General features: G+C 46.0%; 1 protein-coding gene and 1 pseudogene across 8 annotated transcripts in view; one reads left to right on the top strand and one right to left on the bottom strand.

Annotated features, from left to right (window-relative positions):
- The window catches only part of TAF8 (TATA-box binding protein associated factor 8), a 31547-nt gene that overhangs the window by 693 nt on the left and 3164 nt on the right, over positions 1 to 27690 (top strand). For 2 of the 8 annotated variants that reach the window (XM_072833027.1, XM_072833030.1), the window contains exons 2-8: positions 153 to 309; positions 4298 to 4396; positions 4746 to 4808; positions 5840 to 5964; positions 10531 to 10678; positions 12206 to 12348; positions 13784 to 14164. In XM_072833027.1, the coding sequence (XP_072689128.1) occupies positions 153 to 309; positions 4298 to 4396; positions 4746 to 4808; positions 5840 to 5964; positions 10531 to 10678; positions 12206 to 12348; positions 13784 to 13945 (897 nt within the window). In that variant the 3' untranslated portion in view covers positions 13946 to 14164. The other 6 variants (XR_012034275.1, XR_012034276.1, XR_012034277.1 and 3 more) reach the window with 6 other exon arrangements.
- Positions 7190 to 7265, bottom strand: LOC140637469 (U4 spliceosomal RNA; annotated as a pseudogene).

Below are 27690 nucleotides of genomic sequence, written 5' to 3'. Positions count from 1 at the left end.
TTAACACCAGGGGCTACCGTATTTTATTAAGCACTGATAAATACATATTTAGCGAAAGAACTTTTGCTTGCCATTGACGATATGTGAACTGTTGGATTGCATTCTTGTCCTGTGGGTGAATTAATTTTTTTTAATGGGGTGCTGATTCGCAGAGATCAGGAAGTAAACAATCCACTAACCCTGCTGATAACTACCATCTGGCCCGGAGGCGAACCCTTCAAGTGGTCGTGAGCTCCTTGTTGACAGAGGCAGGGTTCGAGAGTGCTGAAAAAGCATCCGTGGAAACATTGACAGAGATGCTGCAGAGCTGTAAGTACCAGGAAACAATAGCTCCTTTTCGAGTCAACCAAACATCTGTGCTGTGTCTTGCACTCTGATAGTGTTAAAGATAGGAAAAAGAACAGCATAGTAAAGTGACTTTCAGGCTTTAGAATCAGATGGACGTGGGTGTAAGTCATCGCTCTGCCACTTAATAGCTTGAACAAGTTGCTAAACCTCCTGAACCTCAATTTCCTTATTTGTGAAGTAGGACAATAATTTGTATCTCCTGGAGTTGTGAGGATAAGTGAGGTGCATGTGTAAGACACTTGATATTAGGAACCTGGTAACCTCTTGATGGTTTATAAGTGCTGTTGTTGCTGCTTGTTCTCTATATTCCAGGAAGTTATAGTTTTGTTGCAGAGTCATGATCAAGTCCCATGAATAGATGCTATATATTGGATAATCAAATGCTATAGTATGTGATACAAAGAGGGAGAGTAAATAAGTTTTATAGAACGGAAAAAAAAATGCTTAAGAGGAAACACATTGAGTTGGAGAAGCCTAGAATGGTCTCACACAGGCTTTTCTGCATATACAGTGTATTTCCCTGCTTGGGTTTTATTAGTGGTGGTGGCAGTGGCAGCATGGCAGGGTGGTGGAAAGTAGAATGGGATGAGAGATGGGCTTACTTAACTTGTCTTTTGAGGGATCAACACAAATCAAAGTGAGAGAAAGCTTTAGGCAGGGGGGAGATTAACTGCAATGCAGGCCAAATAAAGAATTGACTGACTCAGTGGGGACCTCTGGAGCACCTGTACTTCAGAGTACACCACATCAGGCTGAAAGGGCCTTGCATTTGTACTCAGTTCTTGATCGGACACTCGATGTGGGCTGCCCCAGGAAGGACGTGGTCTGAGGTGAGGTGGCTCTCTGCAGCTGGTGTTTGGAACTTTTATTTTTTTATTTTTTATTATTATTATTTTTTGTTTGGAACTTTTAAATACCAAATGTTTTCCTAAAGCAATGATCTCAAATGTTTTGATCTTAGAACCTATTTAGACTCTTTTTTTTTTTTTTTTTAGACTCTTAAATATTGAGGATCCTGAGGAGTTTTGTCTACATGGGCTTTATATAGAGCGATTTTTGCCACATTAGAAAATAAAATTGAAAAAAAAAAAAAAAGAAAGAAAGAAAAGAAAATTGAGGACAGCCCGTGTGGCTCAGCAGTTTAGTGCCGCCTTCAGCCCAGGGCCTGATCCTGGGGACCTAGGATCGAGTCCCACATTGGGCTCCCTGCATGGAGCTTGCTTCTCCCTCTGCCTATGTCTCTGCCTCTCTCTCTGTGTGTGTGTCTCTCATGAATAAATAAATAAAATCTTTAAAAAAAAGAAAAAGAAAATTGAAAAAAATTAAATATAAACATATATGAGTCCACATTCTATTATCCCTCAGAGCCATGATATCATCATAGCCCATGTAACCTCTGGAAAACTACATGAGACAATGAGTTAAAAAGTCAAAGAATGTCTTCACTTAATTATAAACATAGTTTTGGTCTGTGGACTCTGGAAAGGATCTCAGGGCTGCCTGAGGACTCCCAGGCCCCACTTTGAGAACTTTTGTCCTCAAAGAACGGACTAATAGTTCCCAACAGAATTCAGTTTTTGAAAAATTCTTGGAATTCAGAGTTTAAAGATCCTCATGATTAAGGCAATTATTTCTGATACCACTGGACAAAAGGCCTTTTTTCTCTCAGAAGAAATAGTTGCCACCAAGCGGGATGGAGCTGAGATAGTTGTGTTGGAAAGCTGTGAATATTGAAACTAAAAGGCTTGAAAATGGCATAAAAGTCTGCCACTCCAAGGCACCTAAGTGGTTCAGAGGTTGAGCATCAACTTTTGGCTCAGGTCGTGATCCCAGGATCCTGGGATCAAGTCCCACATCGTGCTACCCACAGGGAGCCTGCTTCTCCCTCTGCCTGTGTCTCTGCCTTTCTCTGTGTCTCTCATGAATAAATAAATAAACAAAATCTTTAAAAAAAAAAAAAAAGTGCCACTTCATTCCAAGGAATACCAAGGATAGATGGCTTAGGCTGAGGTCTTGCTCAGGCTTGAGCAGCTCCATGTTGTTAAGAGCTCTGGGTATCAAAGTTTTAGGATTTGTGTTAGTTATAAGCATGAGGCAGAGTTTTTGTGCTTATTGCCTACAGTCGCTTGGTTTCTAGGGACTCCAATCTTAAACTGGGTTCAGAGCAAAGTCTCTGAATACTATTTTCTACATTTCTTATACATGTCCTTTGAAATCCTAGGACCTACTAAGAAAAGAAAGAAAAAAGCCAAATGGGTGAAGATACTTTAACTGACACTTGGCTTATTTCTAAGACATTCTATACCAGGATTCTAATTAAATTTTTCCCACAGTAAACAGATGCTGCCCACCATTTTCCTGTATGGGAGCCAGTACTAGTGACTTGCCCAGGGTAGCAACGAGTTGATGGTGGGTCTTGGTGAGTTGGTGGTGGGTCTTCAGTTTGACACCCTTCCCTCTCAGTCACCACTTGCTCTTAACTTCTGAACCATTAGGGCCTCTAGAGCAGGAGATCCTTACATTTGGGGGCTCCTTTTGCGTCTGGTGAAATCTGTGGACCTATCCTCAGAAAAACGCTTTTCTGTATGTAAAATTCAGCAGTTTCAGAGCTTCATACCTCCTCTTTCCCTGAAGAACTTTTTTTTTTTTTTTTAAGATTTTATTTATTCATTCATGAGAGACAGAGACAGAGAGAGAGGCAGAAGGAGAAGCAGGCTCCATGCAGGGAGCCCGATGCGGGACTCGATCCTAGGACCCCAGGATCACGCCCCAGGCCGAAAGCAGGCGCCAGACCGCTGAGCCACCCAAGGATCCCCTACCTGAAGAACTTTGGCAAAACTTTTTTTTAAAGATTTTATTCTTAACTAATCTCTACTCCCAACATGGGGCTTGAACTTAGAACCCCCGGATCAAGAATCGCATGTTCCACCTGCTGAACCATCCAGGCACCCCAATAACTTTTTTTAAAAAGATATTTATTTATTCATGAGAGACACAGAGAGAGAGGCAGAGACAAAGGCAGAGGGAAAAGCAGGCTCCATGCAGGGAGCCCAATGTGGGAGTCAATCCCGGGACTCCAGGATCACGCCCTGGGCCAAAGGCAGGCGCTAAACCACTGAGCCACCCAGGGATCACACACACACCCCAATAACTCTTACATAGGAGTTCGGCTTCAGGCCGAAGAAACAAAAACTTGTTCAGTGGCATTAAATACAGTCACAATATTTTTCTTTTAAAGATTTTATTTATTTGACAGAGAGCATAAGCAGGGGAAGCAGCAGAGGGAGAGGGAGAAGCAGGCTTTCAGCTGAGCAGGGAGCTTGATGCGGGCTTGATCCTAGGACCTTGGGATCAGGACCTGAGCTGAAAGCAGACATTTAACTGACTGACCCATCTAGGTGCCCCTATATTCACAATATTGAATACTGTTAATAGTAGCCATTTCCAGAACTTTTTCTTCATCTAAACAGAAACACTGTATCCATAATGCTAATTCTCCATCCACCACCACCACCCCCCCAAGCTCCTAGTAACCTCTAATCCACTTTTTGTCCCTATCAATTTTCTTTTTTCTTGGTGCCTGAAATATAAGTGGCATCTGAAAATATTTGACTTTCTGTGGCTGACTTATTTCACTTGGGGTAACATTTTCAAAGTTTGTCCCTGTTGTAGCCTGTATCAGAATTTCATTCCTTTTGAAGGCTGGATCACATTCCATCGTATGTGCAGACCACATTTTGTTTAGCCATTCATCTGTTGATGAGCACTGGCTTGTTCCCACCTTTGCTATTGTGAATAATACTGCAGTGAACATTGGTGTGCAATGATCTGTTTTCAGTTCACTTGGGTATATTTCTAGGAGCAGAATTGCTGGCTCTTACGTTAATAATTCTATACTTTGCTCTTTGGGAACTGAGAATAAGACATTATGCCTTTGACCCTTTTCTAGACATTTCAGAAATTGGGAGGAGTGCCAAGTCCTACTGTGAGCACACAGCCAGGACACAGCCCACACTGTCAGATATCGTGGTCACACTTGTCGAGATGGGTGAGTACACCCCCAGTTTCCAAACCTCTGGTGTGGCTAAAGTGGAGTTCTGAGAGAAAGAATAGTCTCCAAGAGTCAGCCACATCCACTGAATGTTCTTGAGTTCCCTTGTGAGTCTCCAGGTTTGCTTTTAGCTGGAGAGAGGGTTCCCTGAAAGGGGGCTCCTCTGAACCCATTGAAGAGACCTCCTACTTTCCTGTTGGGGGATTGATTCTGCTGGAGCTGCTTTTGAGTGGCAGCAGAGCCCTCGAGCTGGGGGTTCAAACTCTTTAGCTGCAGTATTACTCCCCACTCCGTGTTTGATTGCCAGTTGTCTGGGCAGTGTGATTCTTGCTCTCCTGTTTCTTAGGTTTCAATGTGGACACTCTCCCTGCTTATGCAAAGCGGTCTCAGAGGATGGTCATCACTGCCCGTAAGTGACTTTGAACTGAGGCAACTAAGTAAGCACTCAACTAATAGTTGTGGGATGAATGCACATTGAATAGGGCTGGGATGGGTTTGTAGCTCCTTCCCATTGTGGGCTACCTGCAATATGATCTTCATTTAGGTTAATAGGATGGGGGTGTGAAGTTTAGTTACCAGAGAGGTAACCCATGTCTGAGGTATTGCTGTGGCTCCTGTGCTTCAGTCCCAGAAGAGGACTGTTTGAAAAATGTGAAAGGCCTCAGTCTTCAGTCAAGTAACCTATGGCCTGTAGGTCTAATGTGGCCTACTGCCTGTTTATGTAAATAACATTTTATTGGAACACAGCCATATTTACCTGTTATCCATGGTGGCTTTCATGTTATAATGGCAGAGTTAAGTGGTTGTGACAGACTGTATAGCTGGCAAAACCTGAAATATTTACTCTGTCCCTTGACACAAAAAGTTTGATGACCTCTGCCTTTGATAAACTGAGGCCATAAACTTGACTTGGGAGTACCTAGTTGTTGCTTGTAGGACCTTGGGGAGAATATACTAGATTTTTTTCTCAGCACTCTTTTCACGCTGGCACCTTTTTAAGAAATTCTCTCGGGGTAGCATTGGAAAGGGCTATTTTTAATCCCTCCTTATTTCCCTTAGCCCACACTGACCTACCCTGCCTCGCTCAGTGTTTGTCATCTGGGTTCTGTGGAAAAAAAGACTACTAGCCCACTCAATTTCCTTAGCTCCTTGGCATGCTCCCCTATGTAGTTACCTTGTCACAGCCCCCCATTCACCTACCTGAGAAGCATGCAGGCAGATGGTGGTATGTGGTACTGGCCCCCTAGGTCATCCAACAGGGCCGAGCATTACAGGATGACCTCCTCAGGTCCTCAAACCATTAAAGGATCTTTATTGATAGAAATACAAAGTGCTTGTACAGAGAACATGGAGGTCTGGCATTTACTTCAAGGAAAGGAGGGAAGGGGTAGAGACCCACAGCCTTGGATGTAGGAGTAACAGGTTGTAACTCTGTTGCAGCTCCAGTGACCAACCAGCCGGTGACCCCCAAGGCCCTCACTGCTGGCCAGAACCGACCCCACCCGCCACACATCCCCAGCCACTTCCCTGAGTTCCCTGACCCCCACACCTATATCAAAACTCCGGTGAGTGATGGGGCCACACTGGGGGCTGTGAGTAATGCAAAAGTATTCAGTTCCTACCAACTGTCAGACTCGAGTCCAAAAGTTTGTTGGTAAAAGAGTGGTTCAGAACTCAGAATTTCTGTCCTCATTGATACACAATCTGGTAGAGGAGGCTTATGTTTTCCATGGTTCAGATGTATTCTCGGTTTGCCAGACTAGCAGTTTCACCTTCCCTGGGGAAGATGTGGTGTGCCCAGGGGTTTTCCACACTTCCTTTGTCCTCCCCTCCACCCCATGTACTGGTGCAAATGTGGCCATCAGGCAGGCTGTTGGGGCAAGTCCTCTAGGACATTTGTGCATACCTCAGGAATAGATGGTCACCCACCATTGCAACACAGCCATTGTCCTTGACCAGTGGGCTCTGTGTTAGTGTCCTAGGGCTGCCTGCTGTAACAAAGTGCTACAAACTAGGTGGCCTCGAACAACAGAAATGTACTGAATAAACAAATAATCTTTAAAAAGGTTATATTTATTTGGGAGAGAGAGTGAAAGAGAGAGAGCACAAGTGAAGGAAAGGAACAGAGGGAAAGGGAAAAGCAGAATCATCACTAAGCAGGGAGCCCGATGTGTGTCTCAATCCTGGGAGTCTGGGATCATGACCTGAGCCAAAGGCAGATGCTTAGCTGACTGAGCTGCCCAGGCACCCTTTGTAAAACTTTTCTATTACATTTCCAGATTCTTGAAGGTCAAACAATTGTCTTTTTCTTTTTTTTTAAGATTTTATTTATTTATTCATGAGAGACACAGAGAGAAGCAGAGACATAGGCAGAGGGAGAAGCAGGCTCCCTGCAGGGAGCCCGATGTGAGACTCGATTCCGGGACTCCGGGATCATGCCCTGAGCTGAAGGCAGATGCTCAACCACTGAGCCACCCAGGCATCTCAAACAGTTGTCCTAAAAATAATTATAAGATCTTGCATTTTAATGTTTTTGACAAGTATAAATCCAATCCACCTAAATTCACAATCACCTAAATTTTTTATTTGGGTAAGATTTTTTTTTTTTTTTTAAAGATTTTATTTATTTATTCATGATAGTCACACAGAGAGAGACAGAGAGGCAGAGACACAGGCAGAGGGAGAAGCAGGCTTCATGCTGGGAGCCCGACGTGGGATTCGATCCCGGGTCTCCAGGATCGCGCCCCGGGCCAAAGGCAGGCGCCAAACCGCTGCGCCACCCAGGGATCCCTGGGTAAGATTTTAATTAGCAATAATCATGCTCAGATAAACCCCATTGGCTACGATACTGCCACTGTGCAAAGCTTATTTGGAAAAGATTTTAAACATGTCTGAAAATCCTGTTTCTGTGTTTAAGTATAGATAGGGGAACTTACATTTAGGTGACACATTTGAATTAACATTAAAAACAGTGGGAATATTTCCAAATATTTCCAATACCTCTTTTTTTTTTTTTTTTAGTAAACTTTAAAAAAAATCACAAACACACAGAAAAGCACGATAATAAGTGTACAGTTTGATGATTTTTTTTCTAAGTGTACATATACATTGAACTAGCACCCAGAGCTAAAAAACAAAAGAAAAACAAAAAGCCATGGGGGCACCTGGCTGGCTCAGTTGGTGGAGGATGTGACTTTTACTTTTTTTTAAATGACTCATACGTGGAGTGCAAAGAATAACAACTTATTTTTTTAAGATTTTATTTATTTGTTTAAAAGAGAGAAACCGGGCAGCCCTGGTGGCCTAGTGGTTTAGTGCTGCCTTCGGCCCAGGGCCTGATCCTGGGGATCCGGGATTGAGTCCCACGTCAGGCTCCTTGCATGGACCCTGTTCTCCCTCTGCCTGTGTCTCTGCCGCTCTCTCTCTCTCTCTCTCTCATTAGTAAATAAATTTAAAAAATAAAAAGAGAGAAACCACAAATGGGGGAGGGGCAGAAGGAGAAGCAGATTCCCCACCAAGCAGGGAGCTGATGCAGGGCTCAATCCCAGGACCCGAAGATACTTAACCAACTGAACCACCCTGGCACCCTGAGGATGTGACTTTTGATCCCAGAGTTGTAAGTTCAAGCCACACGTTGGGTGCAGAGATTGCTTAAAAATAAAATCTTTAGGGGATCCCTGGGTGGCTCAGTGGTTCAGTGCCTGTCTTTGGCCCAGGGCATGATCCTGGAGTCCTGGGATCGAGTCCTGCATCAGGCTCCCGACATGGAGCCTGCTTCTCTCTCTCTCTTTTTCTCTCTCTCCATCTATCTATCTGTCTATCATGAACAAATAAATAAAATCTTTAAAAAAAAAAAATAAATAAATAAAATAAAATAAAATAAAATAAAATCTTTAGGGATCCCTGGGTGGCTCAGCGGTTGAGCATCTCCCTTCAGCCCAGGGCATGATCCTGGGGACCTGGGATCGAGTCCCACATTGGGCTCCCTGCATGGAGCCTGCTTCTCCCTCTGCCTGTGTCTCTGCCCCCCTCTCTCTCTCTGTCTCTCATGAATAAATAAATAAAATCTTTAAAAAATAATAATAATAAAATCTTTAAAAAACACCACTACCATCATAAACTAGCATTCCTAAAGGTGCCTATTCCCCTTCAGTGACTAGCTCCCAAAGGCAATCTAATTTTTATCACCATAAATTCTTTTGTCTATTGTTGTATTTTGTATAAACTATGTGGCTTCTCTCACTCAACATTATTTTTGATATTCCTCCATGTTGCTGCATGTAGTTGAAGTTTATTCAACATATATATAATCTTTTGGCATTTGAGCTAATCTAGGTTTTGGCCTACACAAATGGCACTGCTGTGAACATTCTAGCTTAGGTTAAACCATGGGAACTACAATTTTTGTAAATCAACAACTGTCAGATACTCACAATTATATACATATGGTTCAACCCATTAATGTCTTTTAGTGCACATATGTTTGCATTCTGTTGAACATATACCCAGGAGTGGGATGGCTGGGCCATCGGGGATGCATGTGTTTAGCTTTAGTAGATACTGCCAAGTGGTTCCAGTGCTGCTTTCAAAAATCTAGTTTCGGGCAGCCCCTGTGGCTTAGCAGGGCAGCCCCCGTGGCTTAGCAGTTTAGCGCCGCCTTCAGCCCAGGGCATGATCCTGGAGACCCAGGATTGAATCCCATGTGGGGCTTTCTGCATGGAGCCTGCTTCTCCGTCTGCCTGTATCTATGTGTCTCTCTCTGTCTCTCATGAATAACTACATAAAATCTTCAAAAAAAAAAAAATCTAGTTTCTGTATCATGAAGAGTAGTTGCTTTTTTGGTCATGTTTAAAATGTCAGTTTACCGGGATCCCTGGGTGGCGCAGCGGTTTGGCGCCTGCCTTTGGCCCAGGGCGCAATCCTGGAGACTCGGGATCGAATCCCACGTCGGGCTCCCGGTGCATGGAGCCTGCTTCTCCCTCTGCCTGTGTCTCTGCCTCTCTCTCTCTGTGTGACTATCATAAATAAATAAAAATTAAAAAAATAAAAAATAAAAAAATGTCAGTTTACCGTTACAGTTTAAAATGTTGTAGCTAAGTTCTCATCCTCATGAGATCTCGGTTCTCTTACACTCCATGACGTGATTGCTGAAGAGCTCATAATTAGGAGCCAGAGGAGTGTCAGCCCACCATTTTCTTTTTATTTTTTTTTATTTTTTTTTATTTTTTATTTTTTATTTATTTATGATAGTCACACACACACAGAGAGAGAGAGAGAGGCAGAGACACAGGCAGAGGGAGAAGCAGGCTCCATGCACCGGGAGCCCGACGTGGGATTCGATCCCGGGTCTCCAGGATCGCGCCCTGGGCCAAAGGCAGGCGCCAAACCGCTGCGCCACCCAGGGATCCCAGCCCACCATTTTCTTGTTCAACTTGCTTTTACATTAATATCCTCAGTCTGTGTTTCTTGGAGGGACTCCTTTGGGACAGCGTATCCACTTTGCAAAAGTTGGGTTTAAGAAAGCAAGCTGAAGGCACCTGGGTGGTTCAGTGGTTGAGCATCTGCCTTTGACTCAGGTCGAGTCCCACATCAGGCTCCCCGTAGGGATCGAATCCCACATCAGGCTCCCCATAGGGAGCCTGCTTCTCCCTCTGCCTATGTCTCTGCCTCTCTCTGTGGCCCTCATGAATAAATAAATAAAATCTTTAAAAAAAAAAGAAAAGAAAAGGAAAGAAAAGAAAGCAAGCTGATACTTAAGCAGCCGCTCACATACTGCAGGATGTCACATTACACCGGTGGAATTGGGTGCCCCCTGTCAAGGCTTTCCTGGGTCGGAGTGGAGGATTCCCACTCTTCCTTTGGGGTGCATTTCTTATGCCTGAGACCAGCTGTCCCAGAAATTACCTGAAGGCCAGGGGCAATCACTATAGTAAATGTCTGTGCCTTTCTTAACTTTTAACTTAAAAATAAATATTAGTGATAGTTACATAATTTTCTTTCTGCCTTTCCACTGCTCTTGGGGATCTCGGCTCCAGATAATGTCAGTGGGTCATTGAGAGGGTGAAAGGACATCGCAACAGCAAGAATGATCCATTGGTATTACTCTAGTGTTTCTGCTGTTCTCCTTACAGACATACCGCGAGCCTGTGTCAGACTACCAGGTCCTGCGAGAGAAGGCTGCATCCCAGAGACGAGATGTGGAGCGTGCGCTCACCCGCTTTATGGCGAAAACAGGCGAGACCCAGAGTCTTTTCAAAGACGACGTCAGCACGTTTCCATGTGAGAATCTCTCCCCTCGGTGTACCCTGCCTTGTCATTTGAAATAATTGCACTATCTTCCCTTTTAGTATGGTAGGAAGAAATGAAAGCTCTGTCCTTGTCTTGGGGCAGCTTATTCTTGACATTTCTGGCTCCTTTTCCCAGGTCTTCAGGCCTTGTCCCTAACTGGTGACTGTAAAATGTTATAGCCTCTCTTGGGATTGGCTGTTTGAGATTGAGGTTCAGCTACCTTGAGGATGACTGACCCTGGGCGGTAGAAGTGGCAGCCCTGGTAGTAGGAGGGCAGGGCAGTTACAGAACACCCCCCAGTCTTTGCCTTTCATGATGTCCTTTCACAGGTTCTATGTCACTGAATTTCTCATCTCAGTGGCACCATTTCACAGCATGCCCACATTGCTTCATCTCCGTAGGCCTCAGTTTTTTCAGATGTGAGTGAGAGAGATTGGTTTGGGTGACTGATTCAGTCAGCCGGGCCCTATTGAGTGCTCATGTGTGCCTGGGCCTGGAGTAAGAGCTACTAACAGTTCATAAGTGTCAGACACTGTACTAATCACACCCCTTATCCTCTCGTGAACCTATGAGTTAGGAACTGTTACCACCACCATTAGCTGAGGCTTTTAGAGAAAAGAAACGAAGTCATTTGCTCCAAGTCACACAGCTGGTAGATAGAATTTGGCTTAGCTCTTTCTGAATGAATACAGGACCCTACATCAGAGCCTTAGCAAAAATAATCTCAGTGTCTCCTGCTAATCACATTTTGCTATAGAAATATATGTAGATGATTTCTTTCTTTTAATTTTTTTTAAGATTTTATTTATTTGACAGAGAGAGAGAACAAGCACAAGCAGGGGGAGGGGCAGAGGGAGAAGCAGGCTCCCCGCTGAGCAGGGAGCCCCATGCTGGGCTTAATCCAGGACCCTGGGATCAGGATAGCCACTTGACCGACTGAGCCACCTGGGTGCCCCTGGTTTTTTGTTTTATTAATAATTTTTTCTCTTAATCCGTGCTTTTTGGAAGAACTGGAATGCTTACTCACCTGAAGTGCCCTCTGGTTCGGTGGATATATAACTTGCATCCAGAGAGTTCTCAGGTGCAGTTTTTGGACTTCAGTCCTTTAGGCTGAAGAGATCAATATCCGAGCTCAAGAAATGAGGCTGAGAGGGATCTAGGATCACTAAGCTGATACTCTGTGAGGATTCAGCCCCAGTTATGAGTTTAGTTATACTTGTAAAAGTGGGCTCTGAGGTCGGATTGCCTAAATTGAGATGCCACTCTGCCAGTTTCTTTGTGCTTGACGAGGCTGCTCCATGCCTGGGTCCTCATCTGTAAGATGGGGCTGGCAGTTGTACTTAATAGGGTGGAGGCAAGGATTACAGATAGCATGTAGGATGTCACGTGACCTTGATTGAGTGTTGAGAGCGCGTCACCATGACTGTCGTTCGTTGCTGCTCACGACTCTGTTGTAAGGCTGTTGGGCAGCTGCAAGGACGCTATGACTGGAATGGTGCCTCTCTTCCAACTTCCCAGTGATCGCTGCCAGGCCTTTCACCATCCCCTACCTGACAGCACTTCTCCCGTCGGAGCTGGAGATGCAACAGATGGAAGAGACGGATTCCTCGGAGCAGGATGAGCAGACAGACACAGAGAACCTCCCTCTTCATATCAGCACGGTGGGTCCTGCCTTCTGCCTGCTTCACAGTACCCCCAAAACTCACCCCTGCTGCCCTCAGCCTGTCACCCTGTGAAGTAGACACCACCTACCCTGGGTCTCTGGGCTTGCATGACGGGCTCATGATGATCCAAGTGTGACATGATCTCTTGGGTGAGAGACAAGTCCATGTCCTGGGGCTTCATTCATCCATTCACCAAGTATCAAACAAGTATCTGCTGGAGCCAGGCAATTTCGAGTACTGGGGAATTAGTAGGAGACAAAATAGACAAAACTTCCTGCCCTTGTGTCACTACGGAAAAATGATAAATTAGGAGATAGGAAGTAATATGGGTATGAGAGAATGTGGTACTAGATAGGGTGACTGAGAAGGTGACATTTGAGGGAAGACCTGAAGGGAACAAGGTTTGTACATATCTGGGAGGAGAGCATTCCTTGCAGAGGGCATAGGAGATGCAGAGGCCCTGAGGTGGGAGCTGTTGTAGTAAAGGACAGCAAAGCTCCCAAGGTGACATGAACATCTTAAAGGCCATATTAAACATGACGGCTTTTTCTCAGTAAGGTGGGAGCTATTGGGAATTCTGAGCAGAGGAAGGTTGGGATCTGATATAGGTTTATTGACAAGGTCAGTCGAGTTGAGAGTAGACTGCAGAAGGTAAGGGCAGAAGCAGGAGCAGAGACATCTTAGGAGGCTCTGCAGTAAACTGAGGGTGTAGAAGCGAAGACAATGAAATGTGGCCAGATAGATAATTTGGTCAGATTTTACACTATTTTCAAAGCAGAGCCAAGCAGTGGTGTGGGTGTGAGATATGAGAGAGAGAGAGAGAGCCAAAGAGGAATGCCAGGCATTTTGCCTGAACAACAGGAAAGGTGGAGTTGCCTTCAGCCAAGATAGGGAACCCCTGGGTGGGCCAGGTGGATGGTGGAGGGGCAGGAGTTCCCGTTAAACAGGGAAGCCTGAGATGCTTATTAGACATCCAGGTGGTGGTGGTGTCAGGTGGAGAGATGCATATATGAGTTGGAGTTTGAGGAGCCATTAGGGCTAAAGATGCAACTTAGGGAGTCACCAATATGTCAATCATGTTTAAAACCATGAGATGGGGTGAGCGCCTTGGGAGTAGGTAAGGATAAAAAGGAGAAGAGGAATTGGGCTTCATAAGTATAGACTTGTGCTGTTACAGTAGGCACATGTGTCCATTTAAACTGAAATTAGGGGTGCCCGGCAGGCTCAGTTGGTGGAATATGGGACTCTTGATCTCGGCTATGAATTCAAGACCCATGTTGGGTGTAGAGATTACTTAAAAATAAAATCTTAAAAAGAAATTTAAAAAATAAACTAATATAATTGAGATAAAACGAAAAATTCTTAGTTTCTTTTTTTTTAAAGATTTATTTTTATTTATTTATTTGTTTGTTTGTTTATTTATTTATTTTAGACAGAGAGAGAGAGGCAGAGACACAGGAGGAGGGAGAAGCAGGCTCCATGCCGGGAGCCTGACATGGGACTCGATCCCGGGACTCCAAGATCGCGCCCTGGGCCAAAGGCAGGCGCTAAACCACTGAGCCACCCAGGGATCCCCAAATTCTTAGTTTCATAGTCACACCATCCACTTTTCAGATAGCTACCTATGGCTAGTGGCTACCATATGGAGCAGTGCAGATGTGAATACATGCCATTGCAGAAAGTTCTGTTGGGCAGCGCTCCTATTGACAATTGTTTCAAGGAATTTTGCTGTAAAGGGAAGGAGAAAAATGAAGTGGTGGCCAAAGAGGGGACGTTAAGGCGTTAAGAGAGGCGTTTTTATTTTTGTTTGTTTCTTTAAGATAAAAGAAATAACAGGATGTCAGTATGCTGATGGGAATGATCTGGTAGAGAGGAAAAGAGGATGCAGGAGAGAAAGAAACATTTTGGATTGATGGTCTTTGGTAGGTGAGAGGTAAGGGATCTAGGGGACAGGGCATGGTGGAGGGGTTGGCCTTGTTATGGGCATTTCATTCCCAGGGGAGGAGATAGAGTGCGCGGGCACAGGGATAGCGGTGGGTGAGATGTGCCCTTCATAACTCGTGGATGTTCTCATCTGGTTATCAATGGGTTGTACTCAGCACATACAAGTATAAGACCCCACTCTTGTTCCTGCATCATTGTGAGAAAGTGCCAAGTACAGCCACAGAACTGTGAGACACTCAGATGCCTTTAAGGCCTGCAGGGCCCTATGGTCCACTTACCATATTCATCCATCCTTTAAGACCAGCCCTGGCTTTGAAGCAAAGGATGCCTTGGTGGTTTTAGTTGAACCAAGCATTCTGCATGTTCTCCAAGGTCCATGCAGCAGGTGGCAGCCAGCAGCCCCAGTATGGGGGTGGAAAGTTGCCTCTGCTGTCTTTTATTATTTGCCGACAGGCCTCCTTGCTTGAACACAGATTTCTTTAATGTTGGATTATTCCTTTCAGAATTAGGGCTGGAAGCCCATTGCTTTACCTAAAGCAGAGGAACTTGTTATTCTACACTTCCGTGTTGGACTCAGTTAATTTGGTGTGAGATATGGTGATTGGGTCATGGACTAAGATGAGGTTCACCTTATGAAAAGGAGGACTCTTCTAAGCAAAACTACCATCCCTTTGTAAGTACCAAGTAGCTAAATGGCCTGCAGATGTGTTACCTGACACCCCAGGTGATGACCCAGGCGAGGTCGCCGTGAATGAACCCAGGCTGCAGGACCTTGGAGCCGCCAGTGGGGCTCCAGGGCACTGAGAAGCCAAGCCAGACTGCAAAGAGTAGGAATACCCGACCCTCAGAGTCACGCTGGCCTGGCTCTGCTTTCCAGATAACGTGACCGGGCTTGCAGACCCTAACATCTGAATCTGTGTCCTCACGAATAACAAGCAAGAATAGGAACAGCTAACCCAGCAACAGACATCAGGTGCCTGGCAGCTCCTGGCACCCATTGTATGCTCCCCTCCCCCAGCCTCCCACCGTTTTAGGCTGTATGACCACCTGCTTTTCTATTAAAAGTAAATAAATAAATAAATATAAAAAGACCTCAAGCAAAGGATTCTAGCAACACTTGATATACAATTGATTGGATTTATTTGTATTATTCTGTTTGAATGACAAATAGAATCCTGTTTCAGAATTTACCGTGTAGAAAGAAATGTATGGCCAAAAGTCTTTATCCCTTCCTTGTTCCCTGTCATCCACTTTCCCTCCTACAAAGCCACCAGGATCACCAGTCTCATGTATCCTTCTAAAGATGCAATTTCCTCATTTTTAACACAAATAGCAAATCACAGACCACTCTCCCTTTGTTTTCCTTTATTGATATATCTTGGTGAGCATTCCGTATGTAGAGGTCAGAAGCTTCTTTAGCCCTCCTTATGGTTTCATCGTGTTCCACTGTATGGATATAACTGTGGAATGTAACTATAATACGTAAACCACAATATAGACATTTGTCTTTTCTATGTATGCTTTACAGATGTCATTACAGTGAATTAAACAGCAGGTACTTTAAATTATTCTTCCACTTAGCAGTGGCAGCATGTCTTTCAAGGACTGTTGCTAGGTGGTTACTTTGTTTAACCTGGTTCCTGTTTCTCCATCTACTTGAACATATAAAGGGGCTATTCATTTTGAATTAGCGTATAAGAGCATTTTTTTCCCCTTGTGTATTTGCACTAGCTGCCTCCTGCAGACAATAGCAGTCTAAACTTTTGTTCTTTTATGAACAAAGGACCATTCATTTACTCAGCCAGTATTGATTCAGTCCCTGTATGTGCCAGATACTGTTCTGAGTGCTTGGGATACCTCGGTGAACAGAGCAAACGAAACATCTGCCTTTTGGAAGCCTGTGTGTCGGCAGTAGGGGAACACCAATAAATGTGATATGTAAATAAATCATTCACAGTACATTAAAGATGCAGATGCTATTGTCGGGGCAAGGGGACCGGGCAGGACAAGATCCAGGGTAAAAGATGGAAGTTTCGGTTTTAAATAGGGTGGTCAGGGTAGATATCACGGAGAAGGAGACATTTGACAAGAGACTTGAAGAAAGTGAGCAAGTGAGCCATGTGGCTATGTGGGGAAGAGCGTTCTGGAAAGGGACAGCCAGTGCAGAGGCCCTGAGGAACAACACAGAGGTGAGTCGGGCCATGGTGGAGGGCAGCAGGGGAAGAGAGGCAGAGGGCGGGTTAGATCGGACCCTGCAGGCAGCTTTTGGAAACTGGCTTGTAATGGGGTGAGATGGGTGTCAGGGGAGAGTGTGGAACAGCAGAGGGACCAGGACTAGGGGGGAGGCCTGCTGGCTGCTGCGGTAGTCTTAACAAGAGATCCGGTGGGTCCAGCAGGGTGCCTGCACTCGAGAGAGTGGAGGTGCTCAGATCCTACCTATACTTTGAAAGTCAGGCCAAGAAGTTATCCTAACAGTTTGGATGTAGGAGGTCTGAGAAAGAAAAGCCAGGAGGACGCTTTGTCTTAAAAAGCTGGAAGGTTAGAGATGGCGCTCAGGGGCTAGGCTGGAGTTCAGTTTCTGGCACAGAGCTTTGAAGCGCCTCCTGGATGCCAGGTGGAGATGTGGAGTGAGCAGGTGGCGGTGCAGGTGGCAGTGCGAGCCTGGGGGTCAGGAGAGAGGTGAGGGCGGAGGGGTGCACACGGTCAGTGTAGAGAAACAGTGTTGGACACTGTGAGATGCTGCAGTCACCCCAGGGTACGTGGGGCTCACCAGAGCTCACCCCAGGAGCTCCCGACAGACTTTTAGAAGCAAGTCTCAGTTAGTTTGGTACTTTACTTTTATCCACTCCTATCCCTATGTCAAGGCTGCCTGTCCCTGAAAGAGGCAAGCAAGTGACAACATTTCCAGCTCTACTTGGGAGAAGAGAAGCTGTTGTCCGATGACTCGGGACCCACATCCTGGCCCTGTGAGACAAGTGAGCCGAGTGGAGGGAGCCTAGTGCCCTCCGGCAGAGGTTCCAGGGCTGGCCTTTCTGTGCCCCTGGTTGGCCCTTCCATCCTTATTATCTCAGGAAACACTTCAGGCATGGTTGAAATGAGCTTTCAGCGACTGCAAGACAGGGAGCTTCCAGTAGAGAAAGGACAATAGGGGAGCAGGCGGTGAGTTACTAAATAAGCCATTAAGAACTTCAGAAAGATTGGGAGCCAGATATCCCAGGCAGGTCCGATCATGGTCAGACCCCGTGCCTGGCATGAGCAAGGTTGACCTTGGGGCACTTGTTTTCAAGAGAGCCTCTTTAGAAAGTCCACAACAACCCTAGATCACGTTGTGATCCCACTGAATCAGGTTTTGGGGAGGCAAAGCACAGGGACCCTGGATGGAGCTGGGTTTGGAGGGAGAACAGAATTGGTGGGGCGGGGATGGGCGTGCAGCAGAATCTGAAGGGTTTCTTGAAGCTCTCTAAGCCTGAGACTGGAGTCCCTGTCCTAGGCCTGCCATCCCTGTGGGAGAACCTGTCATTCATGTCATCCAATCACAGTATCCTCTACCCTGCTGTCTTTTGACCACAGAATCTCCTGGTTGAGGTCCGGTCCTCTTTTGCCTCAGTTAAGGAATGGGAATCTCAGTGACCAGTCACCAGGGGGCGCAGCCCAGACAGCTTCTTCTGGTCACTTCTAGTCCTTCAAGCCTGGCCTGAGCTTCTGGGTCAGGTCCTTGATGTGATTTTTCTCCACCTTACCCTGCAGCTTCTGCTCATTTTAAAGAACTTGGAAAATGGAAGAGAGTATAATAAGAATCAATCACGCATATTCCCAGAATCTGTTTTTAATATTTCAACCTATTTTTACTATGTGTACACACTTTATAGTTAAAAAATGTTTTAATCGAGATCATGTTGAATATATATAAACCTATAAACTTTTCTTCCAAATCACTTTCCTCAAAAAGCAAACTGGAAGAGCTGACCCACAGGTCACAGATGGGGATTATCATTGGCATTCCTGTGTTGGCACCTTCATGCTGTCTTTGCCCTGGTGGGAATCCTCAGGGCTCAAGAAATGTCTGGCGTCTGTTGCAATATGATCATTGGTACCTGTTGCAGGTACCAGATATTTGAGAATCTGGGGGAGATCAATTATGATTTGCATTCAGTTTGGTCCAGGAGATGCCCTGTGCACATGATTTGTTCTGGCCCTGTGTCCTGCAAAACATCATGGGTCACTTCTCTTTTTCTTTATCTTCCTATAGGCTGGGTTTCCTCCTTGAGGATCTAAATGTTCGTCCCTGACTCCCTGCCCCTGCCAGGGCTCTATTCTAACTCATGCCCTTGCCTTTTCAGGAGTTTCACAGTTTGGTGATCTCTGTTCCCCCGTGTCCAAGCTGTTGGTCTCATTTACCTCTGATAGCTGGCCCCTGCTCATTTCTTTGGACAGAGATAGATACATTAGAAAGAAAATGGTCTCTAGGCTTCTAATTTCTTTTTTTTTTTTTAATTTTTATTTATTTATGATAGAGAGAGAGAGAGAGAGAGGCGCAGAGACACAGGCAGAGGGAGAAGCAGGCTCCATGCACCAGGAGCCCGACGTGGGATTCGATCCCGGGTCTCCAGGATCGCGCCCTGGGCCAAAGGCAGGCGCCAAACCGCTGCGCCACCCAGGGATCCCTAGGCTTCTAATTTCTTGACGAAAGGGATGCTAATAGTAGTTCTTATTATGGGCATGATCTCTTTCCTTATGCCATTGGTATTTTGCTTTATTTCGGGTTTTGCTCAAAGGATGATTCTGGAGCCGAGAAGGAGAACACCTCTGTCCTGCAGCAGAACCCCTCCTTATCAGGAAGCCGGAACGGGGAAGAGACCGTCATTGATAACCCCTATCTGCGACCTGTGAAGAAACCCAAGATTCGCAGGAAGAAGTGAGTTGGAGGCTGGGTGCGGAGAGGCTTCTCTGGCCAACTGATGTGGTCTTTTCTGCTCCCTGGCAAAAAAGAGAGGCTCCCCAGTGGGTCTGAGCCTTGGGGAAAGCTCCTCTTTTCCTTTTCCCTCTCCTCACTCATCCCCTATATATACCTCTTGTTGGAAAGAAGTTGAGTGTCCTGCGGCCTGGGGACCAGCCCTCACCACCCTAGAGCTCCCTAGAGTCCCCCTCTAGGGAGAAGGAGAGCAGGTGGGGCCCCCACCAGGCAGGCTCCATGGATTCCTCTTCTTTCTAGGTCCCTCTCGTGAGCCGAGAAAGAAGCCTGCCTTGTACAGAGACGCAGACACCACTCTCCTGGGGGCAGTTAAAGCCACTGGAGGGAAGCAGAGAGGGTGGCCTCCTCATGGTCAAGCTAAGGCAGCAGGGTGCGACTGAGCATGATTTTGATAGCAAACTCCATATGAAGATTACCTGTTTTCACTGGATATTTGGGTGGAGGAAGGCATGATGGTAACGATCAGACTTTGTTAATCAACCTGGTGAAACTGTGGGGCACAGGAGCAGCCAGTACTTCCGTTGTGTCAGGACTTTATTTCCTTGAACCCTAGAAGACAGGTCTGCACAGATGATGTTAAACACAGAGAAGAGTGACACTTAAGGGCAGCACTGACTCTGTCATCAGCACTTGTAGGGTAGCGTGCTCTCCTGAGGGATTTATCCCTGACTGTCCTGTCCCTCTGTGGGATGTATGCTTGGGAACTGCCAACTAAGTCCTGCCTCATCCCAGGAAAAGAAGTTTTCTTGGACAAGAGCCTAAATCAGTGGATATTTGATACTGTGACTTGTAGAGGAATCACCAATTTTAAACAACAGGAAGAAGATTTGATGGTGGGGAGTGGGGGTGGAAAATGAGATTTTGAGGGATGGGCCTGGCCATTCTGCCAAAAGTCCATTGCGGACAGAAGGCCATGGTCCTACCTTATGGTGCAAGTGGGCTGGGAAGAGCCTGCAGGCCAAGCCAGGGTGTTCTTCTGGAAGCAGGTCTGAATCTGTTCCACCTCTTTTCCTCTCTGGGGAGAGAAGACTTCATCCTGATGTACCCTACAAAACAAAAACAAAAACAACAACAAAAAAAACCCAAATGTTAAGGAAGATGTTGGGTAAGTTGATCCCCTTTGGCTGGTCTCCAAAGGAAGAGATTTAAAAACCCAAGTCCAAAGAAGAAAAATGCCTGTGATTCCTGGAAGTTCACACAGGATAAACAAGTTGTTCCCTGGGTTAGTGTCCTCAGGGCCATACTGAACTTTCCTGATGCTCTGCTTCCAGAGTCCTCTTCTCATCTTCCATGCTGTTGGTGACTGAAAACTTGAAAAACTTGACAGCGGGTTCCATGTTCCTCTGGCCTCACAGTTGCTCTAGGGCCCTCAATCCCATTGCCTGAAGGCAAAGAGCCACTCCTCAGTCCCTGAGGCATGCCCGGGAGATGTTTGAGTTCTCCAGCTACGGAGCGTTTTTTCAGGTTTGTAGTGGCCTGAAACCCTCCTACTGGACTGGAGTCAGAGTGGGCCTTTGCTGAGTTTGTGATCCGGCTCCTGGCAGTTCTTGGCCAGCTGAGTTTACAGGCCCAGGTTTGAACCCTGGCAGATCCAGGGCTGAGACCTTTCCAGTTTGCTCTTCTCTGCTCTCGGAGCAGCCACCCCAGTCAGCACATCTGCTGTTCCTCTTTCACCACTACTGTCCAAAAGCAGCACCTGCCCAATGCCACGATGCTGAGGGGAGAGGTGGGTTTGGGACAGAGCTGCCACTTGGGCTGTTGAGTAATTCTGGATGAGAGCCCCAGGGAGATGATTAGAAAGGTTGAAAGGCTGACCTGACTATTGTTGTGTAAAAACTGTGCATAATTTTCAACGTATATTTATAAATTTATATTTTTTATAACTTTGGGAGACTTCTCAGAGGGAAAAAGTAGTAAACAGAGCCAGATTTAAGAATGCGATTTATGAGCTCTCAATAAAAGATCATAATAAAAACTTTGCAAATGAAACAGAATGATGTACTTTTTTTTTTTTTTTAATTTATTTATTTATGATAGAGAGAGAGAGAGAGGCAGAGACACAGGCAGAGGGAGAAGCAGGCTCCATGCACCGGGAGCCCGATGTGGGATTCGATCCTGGGTCTCCAGGATCGCGCCCTGGGCCAAAGGCAGGCGCTATACCACTGCGCCACCCAGGGATCCCCAAATGATGTACTTTGAACTTAATTTGTATTCAGAAGTCACAAGAATGAATAAGACTGCAGACAGATAAAAGTTTAGTCCTTCTGTTGGACTAAGTATCCCTGGGAACTATATGAAACTTTCTACACTGGAAATTTTCAAATACAGAATGAGAAAGTATGTATGTTTTCCTTGTATATCCTTCACCCCAGCTTCAACACTGAGCAACATCTTTTTAATTCTGTTTCATCGATTTCTCCCACTTTTTTTCCTTTATTTTTTTCTTCCTGGAGTTTTTGGGTTTTTTAAGATTTTATATATTTGAGAGAGAGAGAGCACGAGTTGAGTGGGGGTGGGGGGCTCAATCTCATGACCCTGAGATCACAATCTGTTCAGAAACAGAGTCAGAGAACCGTTAACCAACTGAGCCACCCACATGCCTCTCTTCCTGGGGCTTTAAAGTAAAACCAAGACTGTGTCATTTAGTCTGTAAATAGGTCATCCTACATCTTTCTCTGAGAGACCTTTTTTTTTCTTTCTAATTTTGAAATTACAGATTGACAGGATGTTGCCCCCCCCCAAAAAAAAAGTCCCATGTACCTTTGGCCCAGGGTCCCCCAGCGGTAGCATCTTGTATAACAGATGCAGTGTCAAACCCAGGAGACTGGCATCGGTACAACCCACAGAGCTTACTTGGATTCACCTTGTCCTCTGTGTGTGCACAGTTCTGTACAGTTTCGTCATGTGTGGATTCATGTAACAACTGCCACAATCAAGATAAAGAACATTTCTATCACTGCCAGCACCTTCCTCGTACTGTCCATAATCTCCGGCAGCCACTCTTCTGTTCTCCATCTTTATAATTGTATTTACAGATTGTTAATTGAAATGGGGGCACCTGGCTGGCTCAGCTGCTGGAGCATGCAACGCTTGATCTCAAGGGTCATGAGTTCGAGCCCCATGTTAGACATAGAGTTTACTTTAAAAAAAAAAAAAGATTGTTAATATAAATGGAATCAAAATTAGAACCTTACAAAGTTGGTTTTTTTCACTCAGCATGAGTAAGAGCCATCCAAGGTTGTGTGTCGGTAGTTCCTTTGGGTTTTTTGGCTGAGTCATATTTCATGGTATGGATGTACCACAGTGTGTTTACCCATTCACACTCTGAGGAACCTCGAGGCTGTTTTCAGTTTTGGCCTCTCATGAATAAAGCGGCTATGCACATTTGTGTATCAGTTTTTATGTAAACATAACTTTCGTTTCTCTGCAATTCACATCCAAGAATGTGATTTCTGGGCCCTCTGTTAACTGCAGGTTTAATGTTAAGAGGGAATCTCTTTCCCAGAGTAGCTGTACCATCTTCATTCCTGCTAGCAATGTATGAGTAATCCAGTTTCCTCACATCCTCACCAATATTTGGTATTACTATTTTTGGTTGCTTTAGCCATTCTGACAGATGTGCAATAATAATATCTCATTGTGACTTTAACTTGTATTTTTCTAATGGTGAGATGTGCTTATTTGCTATCTGGTGGAATCCATTGGAGTCTTTTGCCCATTTTCTCACTGGATTGTTTCTTTGTTCTGAGATTTCTTTACTCTAGATACAAGAACTCTGTCAGGTGTGTGGTTTACAGACACGCCTCCCCACTCCGCAGCTTATCCTCGTGTTGTCTCCATGGGATCTTCGGCAGAGCAAAAAGATTTTAATTTTGAAGACCGATTTATCAGTGTTTTCTTTTCTGGGTATTTTTAGTGTCAGATCTAAAAACTCTTCACCCAGCCCTGGCTCCCCAAAAGTCTTTTTCTGTTTGTTTGGTAACATGTTTATAAATTTATGTTTTAATCCTTAATCTATTTTGAGTACATTTTTATTTAAGATGTGAGTTTTTTTTTTTTTTTTTTTGAAAACCAATAATTTATCAAAACGCAGCGTGTGTATGCAGGGGAGGGTGTCGCGATGTCGCGACAGGGCAGCAGTGGGCAGGCGCACAGGGAGGGGACGGTGCCTGGATGGTGGGTGCAGCTTGCCGCAGGCGGGCCGTGCACGCAGGGAGGCTACACAATTCTTCCCGCACCGCAGGTGGTTGTAGAGCGACAGCACATAGGTGAAGACGCACTTGGGGTCGGGCTTCTTGCCCATGATCATCATGTCCTCCACCTCCACCAGGGGCACCGCTGAGTTCACCGCTTTTGCCTGTAAATGTCCAATTGATCCAGCTCCTTTTGTTGAAAAGCTGCTTTTCCTTCACTGAATTACATTTGTACCTTTGTCAAGACTTAGTTTTTTGTGCTGTGGGGGCAGATTTATGTGGGTTGATAGCTTTCTTTTTTTAACATAACCACCATGTCAATATCATACTTAACAAATGAACAGAGATTTCATTTGTATCCCTTAATATCCAGTTCATATTCAGATTTTTCCAGTTGTCCCAAACATGTTTGTTTTTAATAGTTGGCTTGCTAGGGCAGCCCCGGTGGCTCGGCGGTTTAGCGCCGCCTTCAGCCCAGGCATGATCCTGGAGACCCAGGATCGAGTCCCACGTCGGGCTCCCTGCATGGAGCCTGCTCCTCCCTTGGCCTGTGTCTCTGCCTCTCTCTCTCTCTGTGTGTGTCTCTCATGAATAAATAAATAAATAAAATCTTTAAAAAAAAATAGTTGGCTTGCTAGAATCAAGATCAAAATAAGATCCACACACTTAGGAGCAGTGTTCATGGCTCCTAAGTGTACCACAGTCCCTCTGCTAATTACTGATGAGCACATCCCTTCCTCAACCTCACCTCCGAGGTCGGTAGACCCCAGTCTGGCCTCTGGGGGCTCCTCTGTTTCTGACCAAGGGGAAGTTAAATGGTAGCCAGTGAAAACTAAGAAACCAGGAATGAAATGGCCTGGTCTTCTCGGGAAACAGTGTAAAAGGAACTGACATTCTTGAGCTTTGTTTTTCTAGAATCCTGAAGTTGCTCTAAGAGGGCCATGTGGTTCATTAGTACAAAGATTGCTGACATTTGTATTTATGGCCACACAACTGACCAGCTGTGAAATCTTAGGCACATCCCTAAACTACCAAACAGTTTCTATAAAATGGGATAATGATGGTTTAATGAGAACTGTAACTGTAGCATATTACAATGTTATTCCATTGCCAGGCTTTTCTTTTTTCTGTTGCTTTATTTTTTTTAAATTTCCTTCTGAAGCTTTATTTTTTTTAAAGATTTTATTTATTTATTCATAGACAGAGAGAGGCAGAGACACAGGGAGACGGAGAAGCAGGCTCCTTGCAGGGAGCCCGATGTGGGACTTGATCTCAGGACCCGGGATCATGACCTGAGCCAAAGACAGATGCTCAACCAGTGAGCCACCCAGGTGCCCCAGTATTAGTTTTGTATGTAATTTTTAAAGCAACAGAAAAGGGCAGCCCCGGTGGCACAGTGGTTTGGCGCCGCCTGCAGCCTGGGGTGTGATCCTGGAGACCCGGATCAAGTCCCACATTGGGCTTCCTGCATGGAGCCTGCTTCTCCCTCTGCCTGTGCCTCTGCCTCTGCCTCTCTCTGTGTCTCTAGTGAATAAATAGATAAAATCTTAAAAAACAAAACTAATACTAATTGATAACCCTTGTCAATCACTGTTTTACATGTATTGACTCATTTACTCCTCACAGTTATCTCAATAGTAGATTTTCTTACTGCCCCCTCCCCGTTTCCAGTTGAGAACGAGGAGGCCCAGGGAGCTCAATGGCTTACTGTAGTCCACATGGCCCGCTGAGTCCTGGAGCTGTAGTCTGCACCCAGCATTCTCCCTCCGAGCTCGTGCTTTTTACCTTTTGTGTTGCTTCACAACCATACTTGCCTCTGTTCCTTCCTCAAATGCACTGTGTGCTACTGTGTGCAAAGTGATTCCTATAACACACCCACGCTGTCATTGGCCTGTGGATGGGAGGAAAAGGGGTTAGAAATAGAACCAGTGACACAGAGAGGGTGATGGGGAGGTAGACTGAGGCTGCTAGTCACAGTTCTTGTCCATTCCTTGATGAAATAGATAGGGACAAAATTATTTGTGAAGGATTTCGAAATATGATTCTGTAGCAGATCATAAAGGAGACTAAGGATTTCCTGGTACGAGGAGAGTGGGGATCTTGTCGGGGGAAATGCCTGTGGCCCCTTTCACTATCCTGTGGAAGCCCTGGTAATAATGGGCTGGAACAACTTTTGGGTTGATCTAAGGTGGTATTTCTACTGGATTAAATGGTCTGTTCCAATAGGAGTTGGCTGTAGAGTCCCCCAAAGTCCCCAAAACATAGGGGTTTAAGACAGAAACATATGCCTTCTATGAAAGTCTGAGTAGGTGGTCTAGGCTGGCTTGGTGGCCTGATGGTGTCAAGTGCCTTATGACATGGCTCCTTCATCGCCTCACCCGCTGCTCACATCCATGTGATGGCAGGTGACTGCCACCCTATCCACTGGGTCCGCATTCCAGCCCAGGGGAAGGAGGAGAGGGGAGGCATATGTAAAGGAGATCTCAAGCCCCAGGAGCTGCCCCATCCCAGCCAATGGCTCCACCAAACTGCAAGGGAAGTGAGGAAATGTGGGTTTCGCTGAGTGTCTAGGTAAAATTTGGCAGCTATGTCACCATGGAAAGACCAAGAGAATGGATTTGGAGGACAACTGGCAGTCTGCCACAAATGAGGTTGAGGGCATGTGCCCAGGAATGCCTTGGTGGGACAGGCAGCAAACCCTACCTGAACACGGAAGCCACCCAACTTGGCACCCCTGGCTCTCCCAGCCAGGGCCAGAGGCCAACAGGCAGGTGCTCCTCTAGGATGGGGCCCTCAGTGGAATCCAACCCAGCCTTTGCCTCCCATGTGTGACTTTGTTGGCTGCCCCTTCCTTCAGAGTCAGTCCTTGGCTTTTACATTGCTCTCCTTTCCTTGCTATCCTACTTCTTGGCTTCCCTTGTCTTTGCTGGCTCCTCCCCCTGACCCACCCAGCTAAGGATGGTCTCAAACACTGCTCTGCTTGTTTAAGAAGTAGGCTCATCTGCTCCTCCACTTGCGGCCAGTACCTCCCCGGGAGTCCTCAGCGTCTGTCTCTCTCTAGCTTGCTCTCCACTGAGCTGTCTGGCTATACTAGCAATGCAACACAGATCAGGTCTGACTCTGTCCTCCCAAACTGTGTCTGCTCCCCAGCTTTCCCACTTTAGAAGGGAGTTAGAAACAGGCCAAGAGGGGCACCTGGGTGGCTTGGCAAATGAGGATCTGCCTTCGGCTCAGGGCATGATCCTGGGGTCCTGGGTTTGAGTCCCACATCAGGCTACCTTCATGGAGCCTGCTTCTCCCTCTGCCTGTGTCTCTGCCTCTCTCTGTGTCTCTCATAAATAAATAAAATCTTAAAAAATGGAAAAGAAAGGAAGGAAGGAAGAAAGAATGAACGAAAGAGGCCAGTGCGGCTGGCCCTGGAGCACTTGCGTTGGGCCACGGTGGCAGGCCTCATCCTCCCAGCCTCCTCCCCACCCCACCCCTACTCCAAGCAGGCTAATCGCTGCGGGGTCTCCGTCCTTCCCCTGCCTCTGGTCGGTCACTGAATTCTAACCCCCCTTCCCCCTGCAAGCCTGATGCTGCAGCTCCCTGCTGTCCCATCATCCTACAAGCCCTTTCCCTCCCCACCAGGCGCCCCATAGTTCTTCACTACTGCTCCTTACCCCAAGCCAAACCTGCCTGAACCTGCCGGGACCTGCCTGACCTGGCTTCCTGGGTCCTCTGCCACTTCACGGTTCCCTTTGGATGACGCCATTCTCTCATTTATTCAGTGAATGTGGATGTAGCACCCCCGTGTATGCCAAGCGTTACACCAGGCCTCCAGGGTAGCACAGTGGCCAAGACGGACATGGCCCCTGCTCCCCGGGGGGTGCAATTCCAGTGGGAAGAAAACCAAACCAAGAAAGCATCAGAGGTTGTGGAGAAATGTGAAGATGATGGCAACAGGGACATTTTGCCATGAGGAGGAGGCTATTCTCGTCACTGCTGCATCCTGGGCTGCCTTCTTTTTTTTTTTTTTTTAAGATTTTATTTATTCATGGGAGACACAGAGAGAGAGAGGCAGAGACACAGGCAGAGGGAGAAGCAGACTCCCCGTGGGGAGCTGGATGTGGGACTCGATCCCGGGACCCCAGGATCACACCCTGAGCAGAAGGCAGGCACCCAACCACTGAGCCACCCAGGCATCCCCATCCTAGGCTCTTCTTTTGTGCACAACCTCCCGAAATCTTG

Source organism: Canis lupus, chromosome 7 (assembly GCF_048164855.1).
Source record: "Canis lupus baileyi chromosome 7, mCanLup2.hap1, whole genome shotgun sequence".
In the NCBI taxonomy this organism is placed as follows: Eukaryota; Metazoa; Chordata; class Mammalia; order Carnivora; family Canidae; genus Canis; species Canis lupus.
The sequence above is the reverse complement of the archived record's forward strand: the minus strand, read 5'-3'. Positions and strand labels throughout refer to the sequence as shown.